The sequence below is a fragment of the Botryllus schlosseri genome, chromosome 4 (genome assembly GCF_051294905.1).
Source record: "Botryllus schlosseri isolate E-star chromosome 4, Bs_hap1, whole genome shotgun sequence".
NCBI classification, from domain to species: domain Eukaryota; kingdom Metazoa; phylum Chordata; class Ascidiacea; order Stolidobranchia; family Styelidae; genus Botryllus; species Botryllus schlosseri.
Window position 1 is genome coordinate 23,576,856 of NC_137239.1, and position 20,156 is coordinate 23,597,011.

The window sequence follows — 20,156 nt, forward strand, 5'->3', positions numbered from 1 at the left end:
TTTTTCGACCATACCGATTTCATTGCACTTCTTAACAATGTTGGTGGATGATAATGACTTCGGAAATGTGTTATTTCCAGTAACGTTCGTAGCTTTAAACTGTGCCTGGTATGCTGAAACACGGCCAATCAAGGTTTCACGGCTTCCTCAGTGGAAAATAGTATCAAAACTATAATTCTCGTCAGTAAATTAACTTTGAGTTGCGAGGACCGTATAATTTCAGTACTCGAAAAAATCGTATTTTACTACTCGACTCGAATCATTAAAATTACTACTCGATTCAGATTCGAGTACTCGAATCATTTTGCCCAGCCCTACTTACAACGCTCGGAGCTCATGATAATTAAAGTAGGCGAAGGTCGCTTAGTCGACACATTGGCAGGGCAAATATTTCAAAAAATTTTATCTTATAAATTTGATCATTCTTAGATTATATGTTCCTCGTTCAAACCAATGTCGAACTATATCCGGTAGACGTATTAATCTTGTTACATACATTACTTTTATTGTATGCATAGCATGGCAATGTCCACTCCTGAAAATGACTTGACGTGTACCAACGATAACATCATATGCTACATTCGAAATTCAACACATATAGTTTAGGGTAGCGCTTCGCATGATATCCTAATGCAGGAAGAAGTGTAAAAAGCAGAAAGCTACTGACCTTGACAGTACACTGAATCATTCAGGCTAAAATATAATCGTCGTTGTTTGCATAGACACAGTGTTTCCTATCGTAGAAAATATATAATAATTACAAAGTTTATCGCTGTGTGCGGACCACGACCTGACCTATCGATCTCGCCTTCCTTGACATGCCAACTCATTTTGTCGCTTGCTTTTTATATTATCTTCTTTTTATTTTTCATGCAGTGCGCATGCCTCCTCATTACATCGCCTATGGGCCCAGGTCAGTGTCTGATTTCAAAGACCACTCCAAGTCGTCGAGACACCGTCTATTCATTGTATTCCAATTTTGTCGTGTATTGAACTGATAAAAATTGCTAATAACCTGAGCCAGTGGTGTTGGAGAGAGAGAGAGATATGATATTCTTTCTCGCCTGCACCATCGAGATGCTTTGGCGACGGAGTTGCGATACGGCCCCATGAGGTCATCTAGTCTGCGCCCCCGTTTTTTTTTTCTCCTCCATGCTATCCGTGATTGCTGAGCGCCTACCAGGATAGCTGCGGATACCATTTTTCGAGTCTTTGGTATGACCCGGCCGGGGATCGAACCCACGACTTACCGCTCGAGAAGCCGGACGCATAACCATTACACTATCTCGCTCGGTTGAGAGGGGAATGCGTTCGCTTCCAAAATACTTTGAATTCGTCGTGAATTAATTATCATTTCATTTTCATATTCGAACACCTTTTCTACACTAAATCACAAGAAATAGCGGCAAGTATCCCCTATACAGTATAAAGGAAATGCATGCATTCAAAAACAACAACTAAAAGTTAACTCGACGACGAAATAAATTTCTGCCGACCAGAATTCCGCACTTTCACAACATGGTGGAACTAGGGTTGCATTTAAAACAAAAATCAATTTAAAACAAACATGTTTGAAACAAGGCCCTTGTTTAAAACATGTTTTTCATTGTTGTCACGAATATCAATTGTGACGTCATAGTGGATTGACATTAACAATGGAAAATATAGGGTAGATATAGATCCTTTGACGAAATATCTACATGCAATAGCTGTTGAACCGACTATTTTGAGGGTTCCAACCATTCCATTTAGTATCCGTCGGCTATATATCGGGTGGTAATTGTCCGTAGGCTCAAACAACATGTTTGTTGGAAAGTATTTACAGTATTATGGCATGATTTTACAACTTATTTTTTATTTTATTTTTAAATACCTTTGTTTAAAACACTGTTTAAAACATGTTTTAAACAAAGTGTTTTAAACAGCCATTTGTTTTAAATGCAACGCTAGTTGGAACGTATACATTGGTCTCTTGCGCCAGATTAATTTACTGTCATTCTCAACAAACATCGGAATGATTAATGGGTATAGTCGAGAGAGATCAAGTTTTGCACAATTGGTAAGAGGTAAAGGCAAGAAACAGCGTTCGATGAAGCCAATAATAGTTTAGCTTCGATAAGCAGTATGGAGTTTACTGTTTTATTCATAAAATATAATTACTGATAATGCTGATAATCTAAATCAAGTGTGTACAACCTGCGACCCCCGAGAAAATGTGTGTGTGAAGTGCCACATTTGAAAGGTGTGCAGCACGCGTAATGAGTTCCAAATTGACCTTGGTCTTTCGCGTACAAGCAAAACGCATGTGAATTTACACAAGGTCTTAGATAAATCAAAGATCGCTAAAGTATACATGACTACGATAACCCGGGGTGTTGTTTCGCGATAGGCGGGGTACGTATTCAGGTAATCACGATTGTTCTATGTCTCGCCATCACCGTTTCCAACTTCAAATGCAATGGTGAACATCGGCACCGTTAGAAAGCCTATTTGTGAGTCATAGTTACACGACGTATCGCATATTTGACAGGTCTGTAAGATGACTCACACCATTGACGCTGGTAATATTGTTTGCATGGTTTGGAAAGGTGCAAAACGTGTTTGGAAATTAACGCGATTGAAAGAATAGGATTGCTTATGTGCGTTCTCGAAGCTCTATATCTATAATGAAGTGTTCAAGTCACATGCTGGATAATATACGGGACAAGCCGTATATCCTCCAAGCGTGTGCGATGTCACGGAATGAGCTGCTGCCCAAATTTGAAACTGTCATAGCCCTTTCGAATTTCCGACGATATCTTCATAGGACGGCGGATCTTCGCGAGCGACTCTCGGTTCCGTCACAGCGCGGCTACGTCCGAAAATATTATGAAACATCACGGGCGCGGAGGGTGTCGGCCTTTCTTCGCGTGGCAGCTGTAATTCAGGACTCAAGTCAACGCGATTTCCGGCACGGGGTTCCGCGTTCGGCTCTTGACGCGTATGAGTCAGGCAGTCGCCGAAATACTCTTCTATTCTAACGGTGGACAGCTCGGAACACAGCTTCTCGTGGCGCTTTTTGTGACAACACCAAACGATTGATACGATAATCATAACAGAAAGTATCGCAAAGATTGTAATGATGGCGTTCAAGCTCTCTTCGGAGATGGGGCACACAATGAACTGGCTTTGACTGAGAACTGTGTCTGCTTGCGAATGTTCTGGAGAGGAGCAGAGACCCATGTCAGCGATTTCGCTGAAGTTGTTGCTACTCGTCCATTTGATGAGCTCGCACAGCTCCCCGCACTGCCAATCGTTGTATCGTCCGTCGAAATTAGTTAGCGAGCCTGACTCGTAAGCTGTCTGTACATGCTCCGGATATAAGACTCGTAGACTGCAGCTACTCATCATTAGTCTTTCCAGAGAGCGCAGCTTCGAGAAGACATTGCGAGGCAGGTATGCCAATGGCTTGTTATGAGACAAGTCGAGTATCCGCAATTGTTCTGTACCGTCCAAGATGTCTTCAGTTATTATCTATATTTGAAAAAAAATCATATGATAACCATTTTTTATTCAATGAGCTCGCTCAAGAGGCGATGTTGACTGTTGAACCCGCGGCGGATTAGCATAGGATTCGCAGGCGGATGTCACAGTGGCAACATCCGGGACAAAAACAATATAAATGTTATTGCGTGTAAATCGTTGAAGTTTCTGGCTTCAGCTAAGTTGATACTCGTATAATCGATTCGCTATCATATTTAGGACAATTTGTGTGTGCGGTACCAGTAAGCATTAAGAGTTCATTCAATACGTTTGTGTGTGGAGTGATGGCTACTCAACGGTAGATCGGTGGATAATCCAAGAATTATCATCGAAAAACTGAAATAACTCCACTTTTACGGCTTAGAATTGAGTCAAATTTGTTATGCATAGTTTTTGAAGACAGCTCAACAATTTCATGGGGTTGGCAAAAAAAATTTGAATTTTTTTTTTTCGTTTTTGGGCAAATTCAAAAATTTCAAAGACTACGTAACCCGCGAATATTGGCTGGAATGAATTCAAATTTGTTGATTCAGGAAAAAAGGTCATTTTTGAACAGCCGTACTACTCAATTTCGTCTATGTGATCTTGTGTTGCGCCGCTAACATGCCTTGGCGATCTACAGGACAACACAACACTCTATCAAGAATGATGGACCACGACTGTGAATTCGTATTTAGCCAGCCACCTGACAGTCGCCGGGCATGCCCATGTCCAGCCTCTGCAACCAAGACTGAATTCAAGCAGATTCTACTGAATGATGACTGGCCTGAGTCTGAGATCACCGTTCCACGATCTGAAATTGTCTATTTCGCCTACCTACACATACCACTGCATTTTCATAGTACAAGTCCACTTTATGATATCTTATGTTACTTTTCATTCACTGTATACCTATATAGCAGTGGTCAGGAACCTTTTTTGTCCGAAGAGCCATATTTGCCCTCTCGACTCCCAAAGAGCCATACATGTCAATCAACTGTTACGTCGCAATTGAAAATTCGTGACGTCATGGTAGCACCAATTCGAACTCACTACATGGGATTCCTCGTGTGAGCCATATTTTCTTTGTAAAAACTGTATTTATTGCTCAAAAATATAGCTCGAAACGAGAGGTAAGGCACAAACGGGCCAAGCCTCATCGTTGATAACGCAATTCATCGTAGGTTGCTTATAATTTATTATAGCTGATATTAATCGAATGTGACTGCCACACTGATTCCGAAAACCTAAATACTTATCGACTTTTCAGTTCTCAAAGTATTCGGCGGTAACATAACATTGCGCTACACTCATACATTTTATCGCCTGTACTACACAGAGCTATATACTTACCAATCAAGAACGTGGATAGCCATGGCGTCACTTTTTTAATTCGAGTTAGTAATTGTGAATGTCACATCCACAACAGTTCATTTCGCGCCGTAGATCAGGAATACAATTTGTATTCGAAAACTGCGCTTTGAAATGGGCGTCGCCGTGTCTGCTATGCTCTTTGATTAATACACGTGTCGCACAATGCAAGACTTCGAGTCGGGTACATAGAATTTGTGATTGATATTGGCCGCCGGCGTGACAGTCACTTAAATTTGATGATTTTGAAAACAGGGGGCCCGAGCCCTTAAACCCGAAGATGGCATTGTTCTTACCTCTCAAAGCCTTGTTTATACTGTCACAAGAATAATTATTTTGTCAGTGATGAAAATTTACCAACAAGTCGCTGCAATGTTGATCAATTCAGTACAAAAATAAATATTTGGCAAAGAGCCATATCTTATACCCAAAAGAGCCATATATGGCTCGCGAGCCATTGGTCCCCGACCACTGCTATACAGTTACGATGTCAAATTGAGCATGCCTCTTATTTAAATGTTCTTTTATTATTATCTTTAGGCTAAATGGGCGTTTGATTTAAAGTTCATCTCAAATTGTTTTGACTCCTTTATGTCTGTTCAGTGAATCGCAACCTTGTGTTTTGAGCTGATAAGACGCTGGGTGATGTGGTGATCTACAAAGGCCTAGTAGTTGGTTTTCGGAGTTCATGATCCTTTTATATCTCAATAACTAGTTGATTCTATGAGACGCAAGACACAGTCTGCCATCATAACAACGTTTGTTCTTCGTTAAGACGCACGCGTTACGTACCTCGATTGCGTTACCCGACAGATACAATTTCTCTAACTTGCTCAGGTGAGCAAATGCGTTGCTTCGCAGAACGCTAAATCTTGAACAGTCCCGAATGGTAATTGTTGTGAGACTGTCTAAACCAATGAACGTCCCGCTCTCAAAACTTTGCAGGAACGGCGAGTATCGTATCTCAAAAGTCTGAATCGAAAAAATAAAATAATATGGTAACTTATGCATTATTTAGGGATACCACTTGACCTCGCGGGTCGCGTGTTGGTGACCCGCTGCTTTGGTTTACACTATACAGGTGGTCATTAACGAAGTTCAGTTTTACAATTCGGATTACTCGAGTAGGGTTTGCCAACTTGTACTACTCTCCAACGTTGTTTTGCTTGTATACAACTTCCGCTTCTACCGCTCAACTTAATAGACAAAACTACTTACTTTTTACACGGCGAATTTTGTAATGTAGAAAGCAGATTTGGGATATGTTTGTGTGTCTTTTTGAGTGAAATTCCGATACCAATTGGCAGTGGCGGCTCGTGACAATATCGGGTGGTCGGGCAAGGGCTGCAAGCGACTTTTTATCAAGATGACGTCACAATGCCGTTTTCCAACGTAAAAAAGTAACATTATGATGGTCACATGAATTTCCCAACATCAGTGATTTTAACGTAGGTGCCGCGATAGGTTTGCCGGTGAGCCGTGACTTGAAGAGTGGTAACAAATGATTTATTCTTTCTTTTTTTCAAAGGATTATCTTACAAAATGTACGCGAACTAAGAATCGTCCCTATGCCACGAATCAATCATCAGGGCATCCTTAGTAGCATGCGTTATGATTCCGTGGTAGAGATTAAGCAAATCGATTGACCCTAGTTTTTCTAAGCCCGTCCGAAAGTGTTTCGTAGACGATCCTGGTGTGTTACGACCAGGTGATAGGCGACCAAAGCGGAGGCATCTGGCGTACGATTGGATCAATGGAGAATTTCTAGGCCTCTAATTTTCGCTCTAAAGGCAACTGTGTGAACGACGTACGGAGCAAAGATTCAACACGATTCATGTTCGCACTTGACCTGACTAATTCTAATGACTAGAACTCGAGAGATTGCGTAAGCCTAACTGAAAAGGTCAACGAGTTCGGACACATGCGCATTGCGCAATTGTTATCTCATAGATTGGGCCTGTCATATTGAATCCCAAACATCATTTTGAATGGTCTTTGAAGAACTAAGGTAGCACTGCAGTGTTGCCAATTTAGCGATTTTCGCGCTAGATCGAGCGATTTTTCATTCGGTTTAGCGCCAAAAAATATGGATCTAGCGCCTAGCGATAATTCTAGCGATTTCTGAAAAAGTTTATAGCGATTATTTAGCGCTTTGTTACCGAACATAACAAATAAAGATCAGTTCTGGCTGACGACTGCACTGGCTATACCGGTCACCAGAGTGCGGACTCCGATGATCTATAATTATAGATTACTAACCTACGGATAGATAGTAGATACGTAACTCCCGGCGGTTACGCATGGGTTTAAACCAGGGGTGGGCAAACTTTTGAGCTCGCGGGCCGCATTCAATATCCGTATCCATTCGCGGGCCGCACTATATAAAATTTGGATTACAAACCGAAACGCAATATTGGTATTTGATTATTTTTATGAGGACAAGGAGATAATGCTTATTTAAAACAATCTAAAAATTGCTTTGATGATATATCGTACAGGCATCAGAAACGGTGGCGAGATTTCATAAGCTGGTCGACCTCGATAACCAATTTGTCAAAACTATAGAGATGAAAGTAGGTTGTCCCGATTCTTAGAACAGGATTGAAATTTAAATCTGTGAGCAGCGATCCGTTCATAGATGTACTTATTCTACTTTTGGATAAGTACCGGGACACACAATAACTTTTTAAGACACGCCACCCTTATGACGGTAAAAGAATTCGCCCCCCCCCCTATCATCATATCACAAAACGCAACCAGGATGCTAGAAAACCTAACGGATAGTTATATGGCATGGAAGGTTACGACTGTGGATGAGAGATATTTAAATAGGAAATTCAGACTCAAAACACAGAGGAACAAGTATAAATGAGATGTAGATCGCGCGTAGCGCGAAAATTTTTTTCAGTTGAGCTCGGCTCCGCGCCCATCTTCAAATGCTTTCACCCCATGTTTGAGAACCACTGCCTTAGAATTATCATGTGAAGTATATTAAGAAAAAGTTTAATCAAGTTCCAGCATTAATTCGATTTTTATTACACATTTTCTCAATATTTTTAATGAGTTTGTTCACACTCTCGCGGGCCGCACAGAACGGTGTGGAGGGCCGCATGCGGCCCGCGGGCCGTAGTTTGCCCACCCCTGGTTTAAACAGTGTCTCTTCTTGCTGAGTAATGTAAAAGTAGCATAATTGGTAGTGCTACATCTGGCGACCTGAGCGCTGAAATTTAATATAATTGGCCATGATCGAAAGATAGTGTCGCAATGATTTCGAAAATACAAAATTAAATCTCGTCCGGACAATGGAACCATGCACCCCGAAACAGCCCTCAAAGTCTGAAAACAGGCATTACTCTAACAATGACATCGCCACAACACAATGAACATAACAATTACCAATTTCGTTCAGCGATTGTTCTTATCAATGCCGATTTTCAGAATTTTGGGGCTGTTTTGAGGTCGTTCCATTATCTTGACAAGTTCGTATTGTCGGAATCAGTGTGTCACTAACTTTCGCTTAAGACCAGATTAATTACATTTCATAACCCGGGTTGGTCCTCGGATTATTTTCGTAAGGTCTCTACTTAGCGGCTGACAAACCCGGTTCGAGTCGTGTTATGTCACGTCAAGTCGCATGTCGTGTACACGTGTGTCAAGTCACATTTCGTGTTCAAGTACTCCAACACAGCTAGAGAAGAAGTCAAGCGCATTTCTACGGTGCATCGCAACACGTATTCACGGACGCATTGACCAAGGCACGCTGTGAGTGAGCCGTTATGCCTGCAAACCTGGTCAGTGGTCAATGGTCACGTATAGCGATCATTTCGCGAAGCGATCTGTGAGTGACCAAGGCACGCTGTGAGTGAGCCGTTATGCCTGCAAACCTGGTCAGTGGTCAATGGTCACGTATAGCGATCATTTCGCGAAGCGATCTGCTTGATCGAAATGCATTGCATGTTTTGTCCCGCTTAGAGATGATTATTACGTATTATGAACTAGAAATATGATAAGTGACTTTGGCCCCAGACGAGTGAAATATAGCTGAGAAGAATGTATTGATATAATGGTTCAATTTAACACCTTGGGCAATTAATGCAGATTTAGCGCTATTTCATAGCGCTTTTTTTTCAATATTTAGCGACATCTAGCGATTTTTGACACCGGTTTTAGCGATTTTCTTCCATCCGGAGTTGGCAACACTGGGTAGCAGCCTCGGAACTTCGGTCTCGGATCAACATAGGACATTTTGGCCTTAAACTGGAGACTGTGACACAACACATACGGTTTACTGTCTATAAGCCTGCTGCGAAATCGCCGTTGGAAAATATATTACTCAATAAATACGCGACTGAAAGCCGTAAACTTAGTACACTGTGACATGACATCATCGAGAAGTAGCATACGCAATCTCATGACCCATTCCGGCATGGTACATAGCTGTCCAAATCAACACAGACAGACGAACACCGAACTTTTGAGTAAAATGGATCGAGGAATAGGCTGATCGAGTGATCACTGATCAGCTGTTAGCCGACATCGAAAATGAAATAGCTATCACATTTGACAGGGGATTGTAAGCAAATGGTTTGAAGGCCACAATTTCACAGTGAAATGAGCATTGGAGAACATAAAATTAAGTGAATATTCGAATGCAAACCGAGAATCTTAGTACGCAGTTTCATGCGTTCATCGAGATATACCATTGGAAATATCATCACCGATCTCGTTATTTGAACAGCTTCTTTGAGGTACAGAACTTCAATATATAATTGAATAGTATATTCATATTGAAATGAACCCGAATATTTTCGGCTGACACTCGTTTATTAATTAAAGTGTGAAGGACCCTTTCCGAGTATGCGAAATCTGTCGTCTCGATAATTTTTCGCACGAGCAGGATTATCCAACAAGTGTTTGCCAATTGCAGAATTTATGGCCTTTGATTGTTCCGCATCAATCTTGAGCGGGTGAGTTAAGGGTGAGCTTTTCACCGAGCGTGTTCTAATGAATCTAGGGACATGCTGATTTATGCGTTCCTGCAAGCGCTTTGACGTTCTTCCCACGTAGTCACAATCACAGTGACACTTAAATTCGTAAACTACATTGCTTTGCTGAAGTGCGGGTAGCACGTCTTTACGTGTTGCAGGGAGCAGTTGCGATGTCGTGAAAATCACGTTGGTCTTCACTGTGTCGTAACACTTATTGACCGCTGAAATCAATTGCTTTTCAAAGCGGGTGGAAATAGGCCCTATCCAAGGTGGATGTAAACATCTTTGGTTGTTCGTTCGGTAGGCTCTGTTGACTTTTCTGCATTGAAATGCGTTACTTTCCTCTCTATGCCGCGGTTGATGACATGTTCAGGGTAACCGTTATCAAGTAAGATTTTCCGGATATTGTCAAGTTCTGAGTTCAGTTTATTACCCGAACATATCATCAACGCTCTATGCACGAGGGTACCTATGAGGTTGATTTTTCTGAGTCAAGGACTAAATGAATTCCAACGAAGGTATTGGCCAGTGAATGTCGGTTTCCGGAAGATTGATGTTTCAAATTTATTGGTATCATGTTTTTCGACTAAAACGTCCAAAAATGACAATGAGTTATTTCGTTCTTTTTCAATTGTGAATAGCAGAGCCGGGTGAAGCGAGTTTAAGTGAATGAGAAATTGATCACAGTCCATCTCATTTCTGAATATGACAAAAGTATCGTCTACATAACGTCGGTACAACAACGGTTTGACGGACACACGCTGGGACGACAACGCAACTGCTCCCTGCAACACGTAAAGACGTGCTACCCGCACTTCAGCAAAGCAATGTAGTTTACGAATTTAAGTGTCACTGTGATTGTGACTAGAGCCCGACCGATATTGGATTTCTGAGCCGATACCGATAAGACCGATATCCAGTACCTCCACCGATAACCCCGATATATTCAGCCGATATTCAAAAGATGTGGAATCTAGCTCAAGGCCCATATTCAACACCTCAGAGCATTTATTTCAACAACTTTACGGCCATTGATATGCTTGAACATGAAATAAATGATATAGGGGCTATAAAAATATATAAAAAAGCACCAATTCAGCAGTTGCAGATTACAGTTCACGAAGCACAATTTCTCGGCCCTTTCTCCAAGGAGTGAACTTCCGTGGTCTTCCATAAATGATGTATATAGTACTAAACACAGTGAGCAGTCTTTCACTTGGTACCATAGTTAGTGGCACAGCATGAATTGGAAATCTTTCTTCATTTCGGTTTCACCGCTCCCTTGCAGGGGATCTTTCCTTCATGGTTTCACTAAATATTGATATTCTTCTGGCAGTACACCTGGAGACTTCAGCACATCATTAACAAATAGCTGAAGAGAATGAGCAAATCAACTCAGATTGTCCACGTCTGCAACTGCTCCACCCATCCCCTTAGGCCTTGGACCATGACCAGCATTTCAACAATCAATTGATCAATAATAATTGACCAATGTCATCATGGAATCAAAAATTTTCGTATCAACTATTTGCTTTATTCCACGTTTGCTTGATTTTCTTGCCCTCTATGCTTGCACATTTCCTATCATGGTGGCCCCGCAGGCCTCAGTCAGACGAATTCATACATTACTGGTATAATTAGCTCTGTTGGTCTTGGTACCGAACCAATAGTACTATCTTCAGAGAAATGTTTCGACGCGACGCTTTTCTCTATCATCACGAGGGTCAGTCCAGCATGATTGAAGTTCTCATTTCTCTTACTGATTGAAATCTTCTGCAGACAACTATCCATCCAGCTGCTCTCTGTCTAGTGCAGGGGTGGGCAAACTACGGCCCGCGACACAGTTCTGTGCGGCCCCCGAGAGTCTAAAGAAACTTTTTTCAAATATTGATAAAATGCGTACTAAAAATCGAATTAATGCAGGGATTTGATTAAATTTTTCATAGTATATTTCACCATGATAATTCTAAGACAGGGGTTCTCAAACTGGTGGGTGCGTCTCCCTTAGGGGCTTGAAAGCATCTGGAGGGGTGGCGCGAAGCTGAGCACAACTGAAAAAAAATTTCGCGCTACGCGCGATTCACATCCGTTTCAAAGTTATTGCTCCGCATGTAGTCTGGATGAGAGATTTTTGTTAAAAATCTCTCATCCACAGTCGTAACCTTCCATGCCATTAAACTACCCGTTAGGTTTGATAGCATCCCGGTTGCATTTTGTGATATGACGATAAGGGGGCGCGAAATATTTCACCATTATATGGGGGGGGGGGGGGGGGGGGGGCGTGTCTTACAAAGTTTGAGAACCACTGATCCAAGGTAAATACTTAATGTCACAGCGGGATAGCTGCAATGAGGTTGACGTAATTTGGATCACGGGTGGTATTTCAGATTGGCCATGACTCCATTTTTAATTATTTCAGTGTTGTGCTTGTAAAAACGATTCGAGCGTGTCTTAGGTAGATTCGTTGTCTATATGAGTAGAATCGGGGTATTTATATTTCATCTACACATAGCAGAAGCGTGTTGGAATCTAACATGGTTACGATGCTGTCAGAATTGTGTGTCCTGGAACTTAACCAAAAGTGGAATTAGTAAATCTATGTGCAGATCGCTGTCACAGTTTGAAATTTCAATCCTTTTCTAAGAATCGGGCAAACCGACTTTCATCTCTGTAGTTTTGACAAATAGGCTGGCGGACCTCAATAACCAATGAAATCTCGCCACTTTATGTTTCTGACACGTGTACGATATCATCAAAGCAATGTTTGGCTTATTTTAGATGAGCCCATATATTATCTCCATGGCCTCACTATAATCAAATATCAATATCGCGTTTGGGTTTATAATCTCAATTTTATAAAGTGCGGCCCGCGAATGGATTCATATGTTGAATGCGGCCCGCGAGCTCAAAAGTTTGCCCACCCCTGGTCTAGTGTCTTCATGGTGATCGATTACTGCAGGGGGATTCCCACGAAGTCAGTGGGGCATCAATACGGTGGTTAGTTATCTACAATATTTTTCAGATAGGCACCAGAGATGAGCATGGATTAGGATTAGGTTTTGAAAAAACAGGATTTGTGAAATTTTGTCGGATTTGGATTGGATTTGGATTAGACATTTTTTTCAGAACGGATTAGGATTTGGATTGGATTGAACTATTTTCTGGGAGATGGAAATGTCGTGTGGCGAATGGCGACAAACTTTATTCAGATCAGTTATTAATATACTTATGGTTACTAAGTTATCTTGAATCAAGTGAATCGTTGGTTGGGAAAGAAAATTTTCGAATCCCTCCATTGCATAAATTAGTATTTTTTTTAATTTCCAGTTGGAATCGGATTAGGATTGGACATGGACTTGAATATGAAAAAGTTATGGATTAGGATTTGGATTTGAAGGTTCGGATTTGGATTGGATTAGGATTAGGACATAGAAATTTCAAATCCGCTCATCTCTGATAGGCACGTCTACTGCCTGTATGCAGTATGCATTATATGCAGCTTGGCCATTTATTTTTATAATTTACCGTCCTCTATAATTTACCGTCCTCACGTCTTCTATCGACTTCTTCGACTCCCTGCCACCATGTTGTGACGTCACGAAAATGGCCGATATTTTTTTACCTTCAATGGCCGATACCGATATTTCTCTCCAAGCGTGATATCGACTCGATATTATCGGCGAGCCGATAATCGGTCGGGCTCTAATTGTGACTACGTGGGAAGAATGTCAAAGCGCTTGCAGGAACGCATAAATCACCATGTCCCTAGATTCATTAGAACACGCTCGGTGAAAAGCTCACCCTCAACTCACCCGCTCAAGATTGATGCGGAACAATCAAAGGCCATAAATTCTGCAATTGGCAAACACTTGTTGGATAATCCCGCTTGTGCGAAAAATTATCGAGACGACAGATTTTGCATACTCGGAAAGGGTCGCTCACACTTTCATTTGTGTGCCTTGGAGTCGACTTTTATCAAAATACACCAGCCAAGGCTGTGTCAACAAAAAGAGTTCGTGTATCATCTAAAAATAGTACATTGAACGCTATCGTATTCGTGCTGGTGACGTCATATTTTGTGTTACGATGGTTGATATATACGCTGTTCTTTCGAATTCTCTACTTGTTGCTGATTACCCCTGACGAGTGTCAGCCGAAAATATTCGGGTTCATTTCAATATGAATATACTATTCAATCGATCTCGTTATGGAACGCAGACTAAATTATCACAGACCGACACCGGCTTTTGCGTGAAATCCTCAATGATGTCGGTGAGTATAAGGTCAGCGCGCATCTCTCGATCTCGAAAACGAAATAACTGCCTCAATCATTGAGTGTCAACGTTGAGACTTAGCACGGCGTTCGACACTAAAATCAAGACATACTGTGCAAAAGCTGATGACAGATCTAGGTATGGAGCATCGCAGTGTTGGGATCAAGTCACTACCTTCGAGTCACGAGTCATTTCGAGTCATTGCACATTTTGACTCGAGTCAAGTCAAGTCAATCGATTTTCAAAGGTGACTCGAGTCAAGTCAAGTCACTCGATTTTTGGAGGTGACTCGAGTCAAGTCAAGTCAAGTCAAGTCACGAGTCAAGTCACATTTCAAGTCAAGTTGCCCTTTCGAAGTACGTATGAGGCATGAATACGTCATTGCAATTTGCTAGCTGTCTGAAATACAGTTCGAGTGGTCATTGATTCCGAACCGATGAACGAATATAGAGTTAAATATATGCGCAAGAAGGTGCTGTATCGGTCACATATGCGTAGAACTGGTAAACTACGTAATTGCATAGTCTCAGTTTAGGGTTACCAGCCAAAATAGAGAATAGAGAATCGGAATGACAATGATGCAATACATTGTAGCCTACCCAGTTACAAATAGATACGATACTATTGGAGCCTGCGACAATGGTCGAGGACTACATAAACTATATTCGACTTGAATTTCAATAAAACAAGAGGTTTGGTTATGGTAAGAACAGATAACAGAAATATACATTTTGCTATTCTATTACTTTACTGCTTGAGTTACGACAACGTATACTGTAAGCTAATATCACTTCGTTTGCGGTCAATTTATTTGTGAGAGAACAATCGAGGCTCAGTGAAACGCACGGTCATTGAATGATTGGTCGCTTTCATGGGTTACACAAGCGTTTCGCGAACAATCCGAACATATGCAAGATACTGTGATTTATATCGACACCGATTACTTGATGACTTGAAATTGACTCGTGAATTTTGCTCCGAGTCACGAGTCAATCCACATTTCTGATACGCCGAGTCAAGTCAAGTCAAGTCATTTTAGCAAAGTGACTCGAGTCAAGTCAAGTCATGCGAAAAAGGTGACTCGAGTCTGACTCGAGTCATCCCAACACTGGAGCATCGTTGAAATCAATAGAGACCAATAGCGGCTTTTGCGTAAATCTGTTAGCGATAAATGACGAGTCAGATCTCACTCGACTTAGGAAACGAAATTACCACCCACATCGTTCAGTGACAAACTTAAAACTTGTTACAGCGGTCGATACTATCGTTAAGACTTACCGTGCCAAATGTCATGACCGATCTCGGTATGGAACATCGTCAAAATCAATGGAGACCAACATCGGCTTTTGAGTAAAATATGTTTTCTGTACATGATGGATTCGCACACACTGAACTTCGAAAAAGAAATTACTACCCTAATCTTCAAGTAGCAAGCCTCAAACTTGGAGCAGTGTTATATACCAGTGGTTCTCAACCGCCGGTCCGCGACGACCTTCCTGCCGGTCCGTCAGGTATATTACAATTTTATACCTTAATTTCAATATGCAATGTTGAAGGCGACAAGTACAGAACAGACACGAGCTGACTCATCGCTAAGCATGCAGCGCAGTTTGCATTCGTTGTCGATTCATTCATTTTGTGCATAACCGTAACTGGGGCACCCCAAACCCGCCTAATTGGAGAGGGGCCGAGCTTGAAAAGGGCCAAAAATTATTTTGCAAATGAACATAAATCATAGCGTAATTTTTTGAAAGTTTTTCCTACATTTTTCAATTTCTTTTCGCACTTTGCGCGATTTAGCGTCACTAAATGCCTTGCTTATAGGTGTCCTTTTTCCGAGAAATACGCATGATTTATACAAATAGGCATTTCGGCGTCAGCCATTACCGCACCACGACGTACCAACACATAATGAAGTTCAGGCTAACATAGGACTCCGAAAGTTGTGCCAGAAATTCGGCTGCGAGAATACTGATTCAGTCATGAATGATCGAAAATTTTCGCTATTGGCGCTATTATTAAGCTACATAAAAACTCTCTGCTTACACTGAGTAGAATGAACGTGCTCACTATAGTGCAGGTGAAAACATCCATCCAACTGTAGGGTCTGGGGGAGAAGCCCGCGGAAGTTTGGCTTATCGCCCTGTGGGGGCCAAGACCAGCGTTTTTTGGGGTGAGCTGACGAAGTCATTTTTCGGTCCGAGTTTTCGCATGGCCGGTATAGCTGCTGTAATGTGTTGTCTTGCGGCACGCATTGTAATCGTAGTTGCCAGAGTCGCCTGCGTCTGGTGGCTGTGGGCAATGAGCAAGGTAGCACGACAAGGTGCTTGGTTCTACTCCGAAACGCTTCTTCTCTCGATATTATCAAATAGGAGAATAATATTCGTCTTGGCATAGTCGGTTAAACCCACGGCCGGCCTTCTGCGCGAAAGACTCTAAACGACTCTCGACGGTAGCACATATATCTGGACAAGGCAATTTTACCTCCACTCAGCAGACTGACTCACTACCATAAAATCGCATGGATGCCATCATGAAGATAATTGACTATGATCAAAACCCTCCAAATGTCACACTAGCACCATACAATTGCAAATAACGGTTGCATACTTTACATTTTGGCTTCATTTCAATTTTGGAAGGTAACCGGTCCGCCGGACATTTTTTGAAATTTTACCGGTCCGTGAGGCGAAAAAGGTTGAGAACCACTGAATTACAATACCATGGAATGTTAACGATCTGGCCACTTCTTACCTCTAAGGAATCGAGACCCTTCAAGGCGGACTTGTTGATTACGGACAGATTTGTATTATAGAAGTGCAGACTTCTTAACGTCCTCAGCTCACTCAAGTCTTCACTCGTGAGTTCCGTGAAGGACTGCGAGTGACTGACATGCAATTCTTTAGTACTGTCTGGCAGACACCTTGGGATGTGGACTCCTATGTCTGTGGTAGAAATGTGGTACCGGAAATCATGTGAAACACATTGGCATTTTCAGATGGGCCGCTGAGCTACCTCAAAATAGGAGAAGCTTGTGAAAAGTTTAGTTTCATTTTGCAGTTCAGTTACCAATGAATGCCACTTCAAGCGTTACACCTCATTGTCATGGTAATCGGGAGCCAACGACATGAAACAACATCTATCAAGGTCGAAATATGCAAAGAATTATTTGGCCCCGACGCAATCAGGATAGGTGAAAAGATTCAACCACAGTATATGAATCCACAGTTGCTATAGTAATGAAGAAGAATATGGTTTAAAAATAACCGAATTCCACCACGAGGTGAATTCCCAGGGTCTACCTTATATCACTGATGTCGTATACCGTTCACGAGTCTGTTTACTGGATACGTTACGGCACAGGGAATAAATTACTTCTATTTTCCGAGTGGCTGGTCACAGAATATTTTCAAAACGAAATTAGGCGCCAATCATAATAGCTCAAAAATCTCGGTGATCAAAGCAAGATGAGTGATGGCCACTGGTCACCATAAGTATTTATATGACAAATACTTGTTGTTGTTATTGTTATTGTTATTGTAAAAAGGTTCGTGTGGCACTTATGACCTGTTAAGGTCTTGTGTGCCACGAAGTAACTATAATACTTGAAACCTATTCAACGCCGTCGGGGTGAATATAATTTTACTTTACCTAGTATCATGACAGTAACCGTTGGACGTATTAGAATCTCTATACATAATACACCTATGTATCGGTATAGTAGGCCTAAAGCATTTTGTTCTGCAGAAAATGACCCAATGCGTTCAAACGACAACACTATAGGCCACTGTATCAGTGTATCGCGTCCTTCAGGATTTGTAATTCGACGTAACGCTTCTCACGTATTTGACTAAAACAAGGAGAGTGTAAAGAGTCAAAGGCTACTCACCTTGACATTTCACCACTGACTCATCCATACATTCGCATTTATCATCACATGCGCATTCATTTGCGGTGATCACCTGCGCGGCAAAAGAGCTTACCACAGTTATAATCAGTATCGTCGTGTACAAGTACATAGTCATTAGTAATATACCCTCAGTTGTGGCCATTAATCATATGCCCTACAATACGTGGCACACAATGCATTCATTTCGACAATATTGCATTAAAATTCAGATGGTTAAGGTATATATGGATTCGCGAATCGTGACCAGCAGGAGTTCTGAAACGTTTATCGACTCTTTCGATTTACATGCGTATATGGTGTACCCCTTAAAAGAATATGAATACATACTTAATGTAGGACTTTCCATATAATACTCTATTTAACGGCTTGGAAGCAATGACTATATAGGTCCAACTGCAAAAATTAAACTTCAGCCAAAAGAATTTCTGGCACTTATACGCTAATGGGGCCTTGGCGGCCTGGTAGAAGTGAACCAGGTCCGGCGCAATGTAAAATCCTATTAAATATAGCCTGCTTCTCCTTTTACACAAGCAATGAAGTAGACTTCATAACAGTAAAATAGGGTTACCATATTTTGGAATCGGGAGAGGAGGTCATTTTTTCAATATTTTTAAACTTAGAATACCGGAGGGAAATTTTGAAACAATATGGTACATTTTTCCCAATTCGTGGTCGGTTGACTAAAAAAAAAGATCGAGTCATTTACTTTCAAACCACGAATTCCCTGTTTCGCGTCATTTATGCCCATTTTCACTCGAACCTACCCATCAACTTGGCTCAAAAAGCTGTAAAGGAAGACGAATTGCCAAAAAGGAGGGCATTTAGGCGTCCTCGGAGGACATTTTCAGAAACCCGAAAAAGGAGGACAAATCCTCCTAAAAGTGGACGTATGGTAACCGTACAATAAAATGAAACAGGTTCTGGTAGAACTAATCTACGAAAAATTCCCATCGCGGCCGCTGTAGACAAACAAATTCTCTACACTTCATTCAATGCGGCTGAGGCGAGTAACGTCACACAGTATGTCAAAGCTCAGCCATTACGTCACCATTCTAGATATCCCTATGTCACAGCGTGGTGGTTCTAGCCGAAGGCTGAATTTAGTAACCTTAAACTTGTTCCCCGCTTGGCATATAGACGTCAAAATAATCGTGACAGACAGTTATCCTTACGTAAGGACTGCAATACGAAGTATTATTCGTTAGGCCCATGCCGTTGGAGCATATTGATGAGTTCGCCTTGCGAAAATGTCTTGTTTCTGACCGCCAAGACTATGCTAATCGATATCCACAAATACTATAACTGACAGCGGTAGCCCACAATTGTAAACTATTTCTTAACATTAGGACATTGTTGATCTCACATCGGCATTCGTAGCAAAATATCCGTTCAGAAATTGGCATAATTTGTAATACATTTATCATTCCTTGCTAATATCCTCCACCATAGTGTACGAGGTGTAAATAATCATCAAGGCCGCGACGTGCTGACTTTATGGCGACTTCGTGGTGAATTCTTTAAATCCAAGCAGAGGCAAGGTTTCTAAATTACGCACGCTGCTCCAATTCCCCTCTACAATTCCGAAATCACCCCTATAGCTGTACGAAAAGGCATAAAGCCCGATTCACATGAGCTCGTCCTCGCACAGGGCTCGCAGCCTACCATACCAGCGTTCGATTCAAGGATATCTAGAAGTTCTAGATATCCCTGGTACGATTCTCAAGCGGCCAAGCCATGCGTGAAAAACGAGAGACAGGCTACGTTTATACGAGAATAGGAGCGGAGAAAACAAAGAAACTAGAAACATATCACCGTAAACACGGTGAACTTGATAACAGCAATTTGCTGCTACAGAACTTCGCAAATGCATTACTTCCGCTTCTACTTAACTCAGTTTCAGGCAAAACTGTTTACCTTTACACTTTGTATTTTGAAAAACAGAAAATAGTTTTTGGATATGCTTGCATCACTTCTTGTGAACGACATCGTCACGATAACTGAATGACAGAGACTCTGTATCTCTGTAACTGAATATATTTCCGAAAATTGCACTTATTTATCGTGTCATTGGTAATTTTGCGGATAATGTCATAACTTCTACAGTCTTAACAC

General features: G+C 41.5%; 1 protein-coding gene across 3 annotated transcripts; it reads right to left on the bottom strand.

Annotated features, from left to right (window-relative positions):
- Nucleotides 1–1,339: 1,339 nt before the first annotated feature.
- LOC145437499 (uncharacterized) lies at nt 1,340–19,882 on the bottom strand. Of its 3 annotated transcripts, XM_080314759.1 has the most exons (5): nt 19,460–19,882; nt 18,024–18,096; nt 16,889–17,079; nt 5,665–5,844; nt 1,340–3,513 (listed from the first exon to the last, which is right to left on the bottom strand). In XM_080314759.1, exons 1-5 carry the CDS (start codon nt 19,466–19,468, stop codon nt 2,770–2,772), a joined length of 1,197 nt encoding a protein of 398 aa, XP_080170885.1. In that variant the 5' UTR covers nt 19,469–19,882; the 3' UTR covers nt 1,340–2,769. The 3 variants fall into 3 exon arrangements, with proteins under 3 accessions (XP_080170885.1, XP_080170884.1, XP_080170887.1); XM_080314758.1 differs by having other exon boundaries at nt 18,024–19,882; XM_080314761.1 differs by lacking the exon at nt 5,665–5,844 and having other exon boundaries at nt 18,024–19,882.
- Between the last annotated feature and the right edge of the window lie 274 nt (nt 19,883–20,156).

What these genes read in the sequence shown, in the direction of transcription:
- LOC145437499 (XM_080314758.1), bottom strand. Translation starts at nt 18,186, where the DNA reads ATGGCCACAACTGAGGGTATATTACTAATGACTATGTACTTGTACACG. An exon ending in GTCAGTGGTGAAATGTCAAG is followed by an intron (nt 17,080 to 18,023) that starts GTGAGTAGCCTT and finishes TTTCTACCACAG; the next exon opens with ACATAGGAGTCCACATCCCA. An exon ending in AGGGTCTCGATTCCTTAGAG is followed by an intron (nt 5,845 to 16,888) that starts GTAAGAAGTGGC and finishes TTTTCGATTCAG; the next exon opens with ACTTTTGAGATACGATACTC.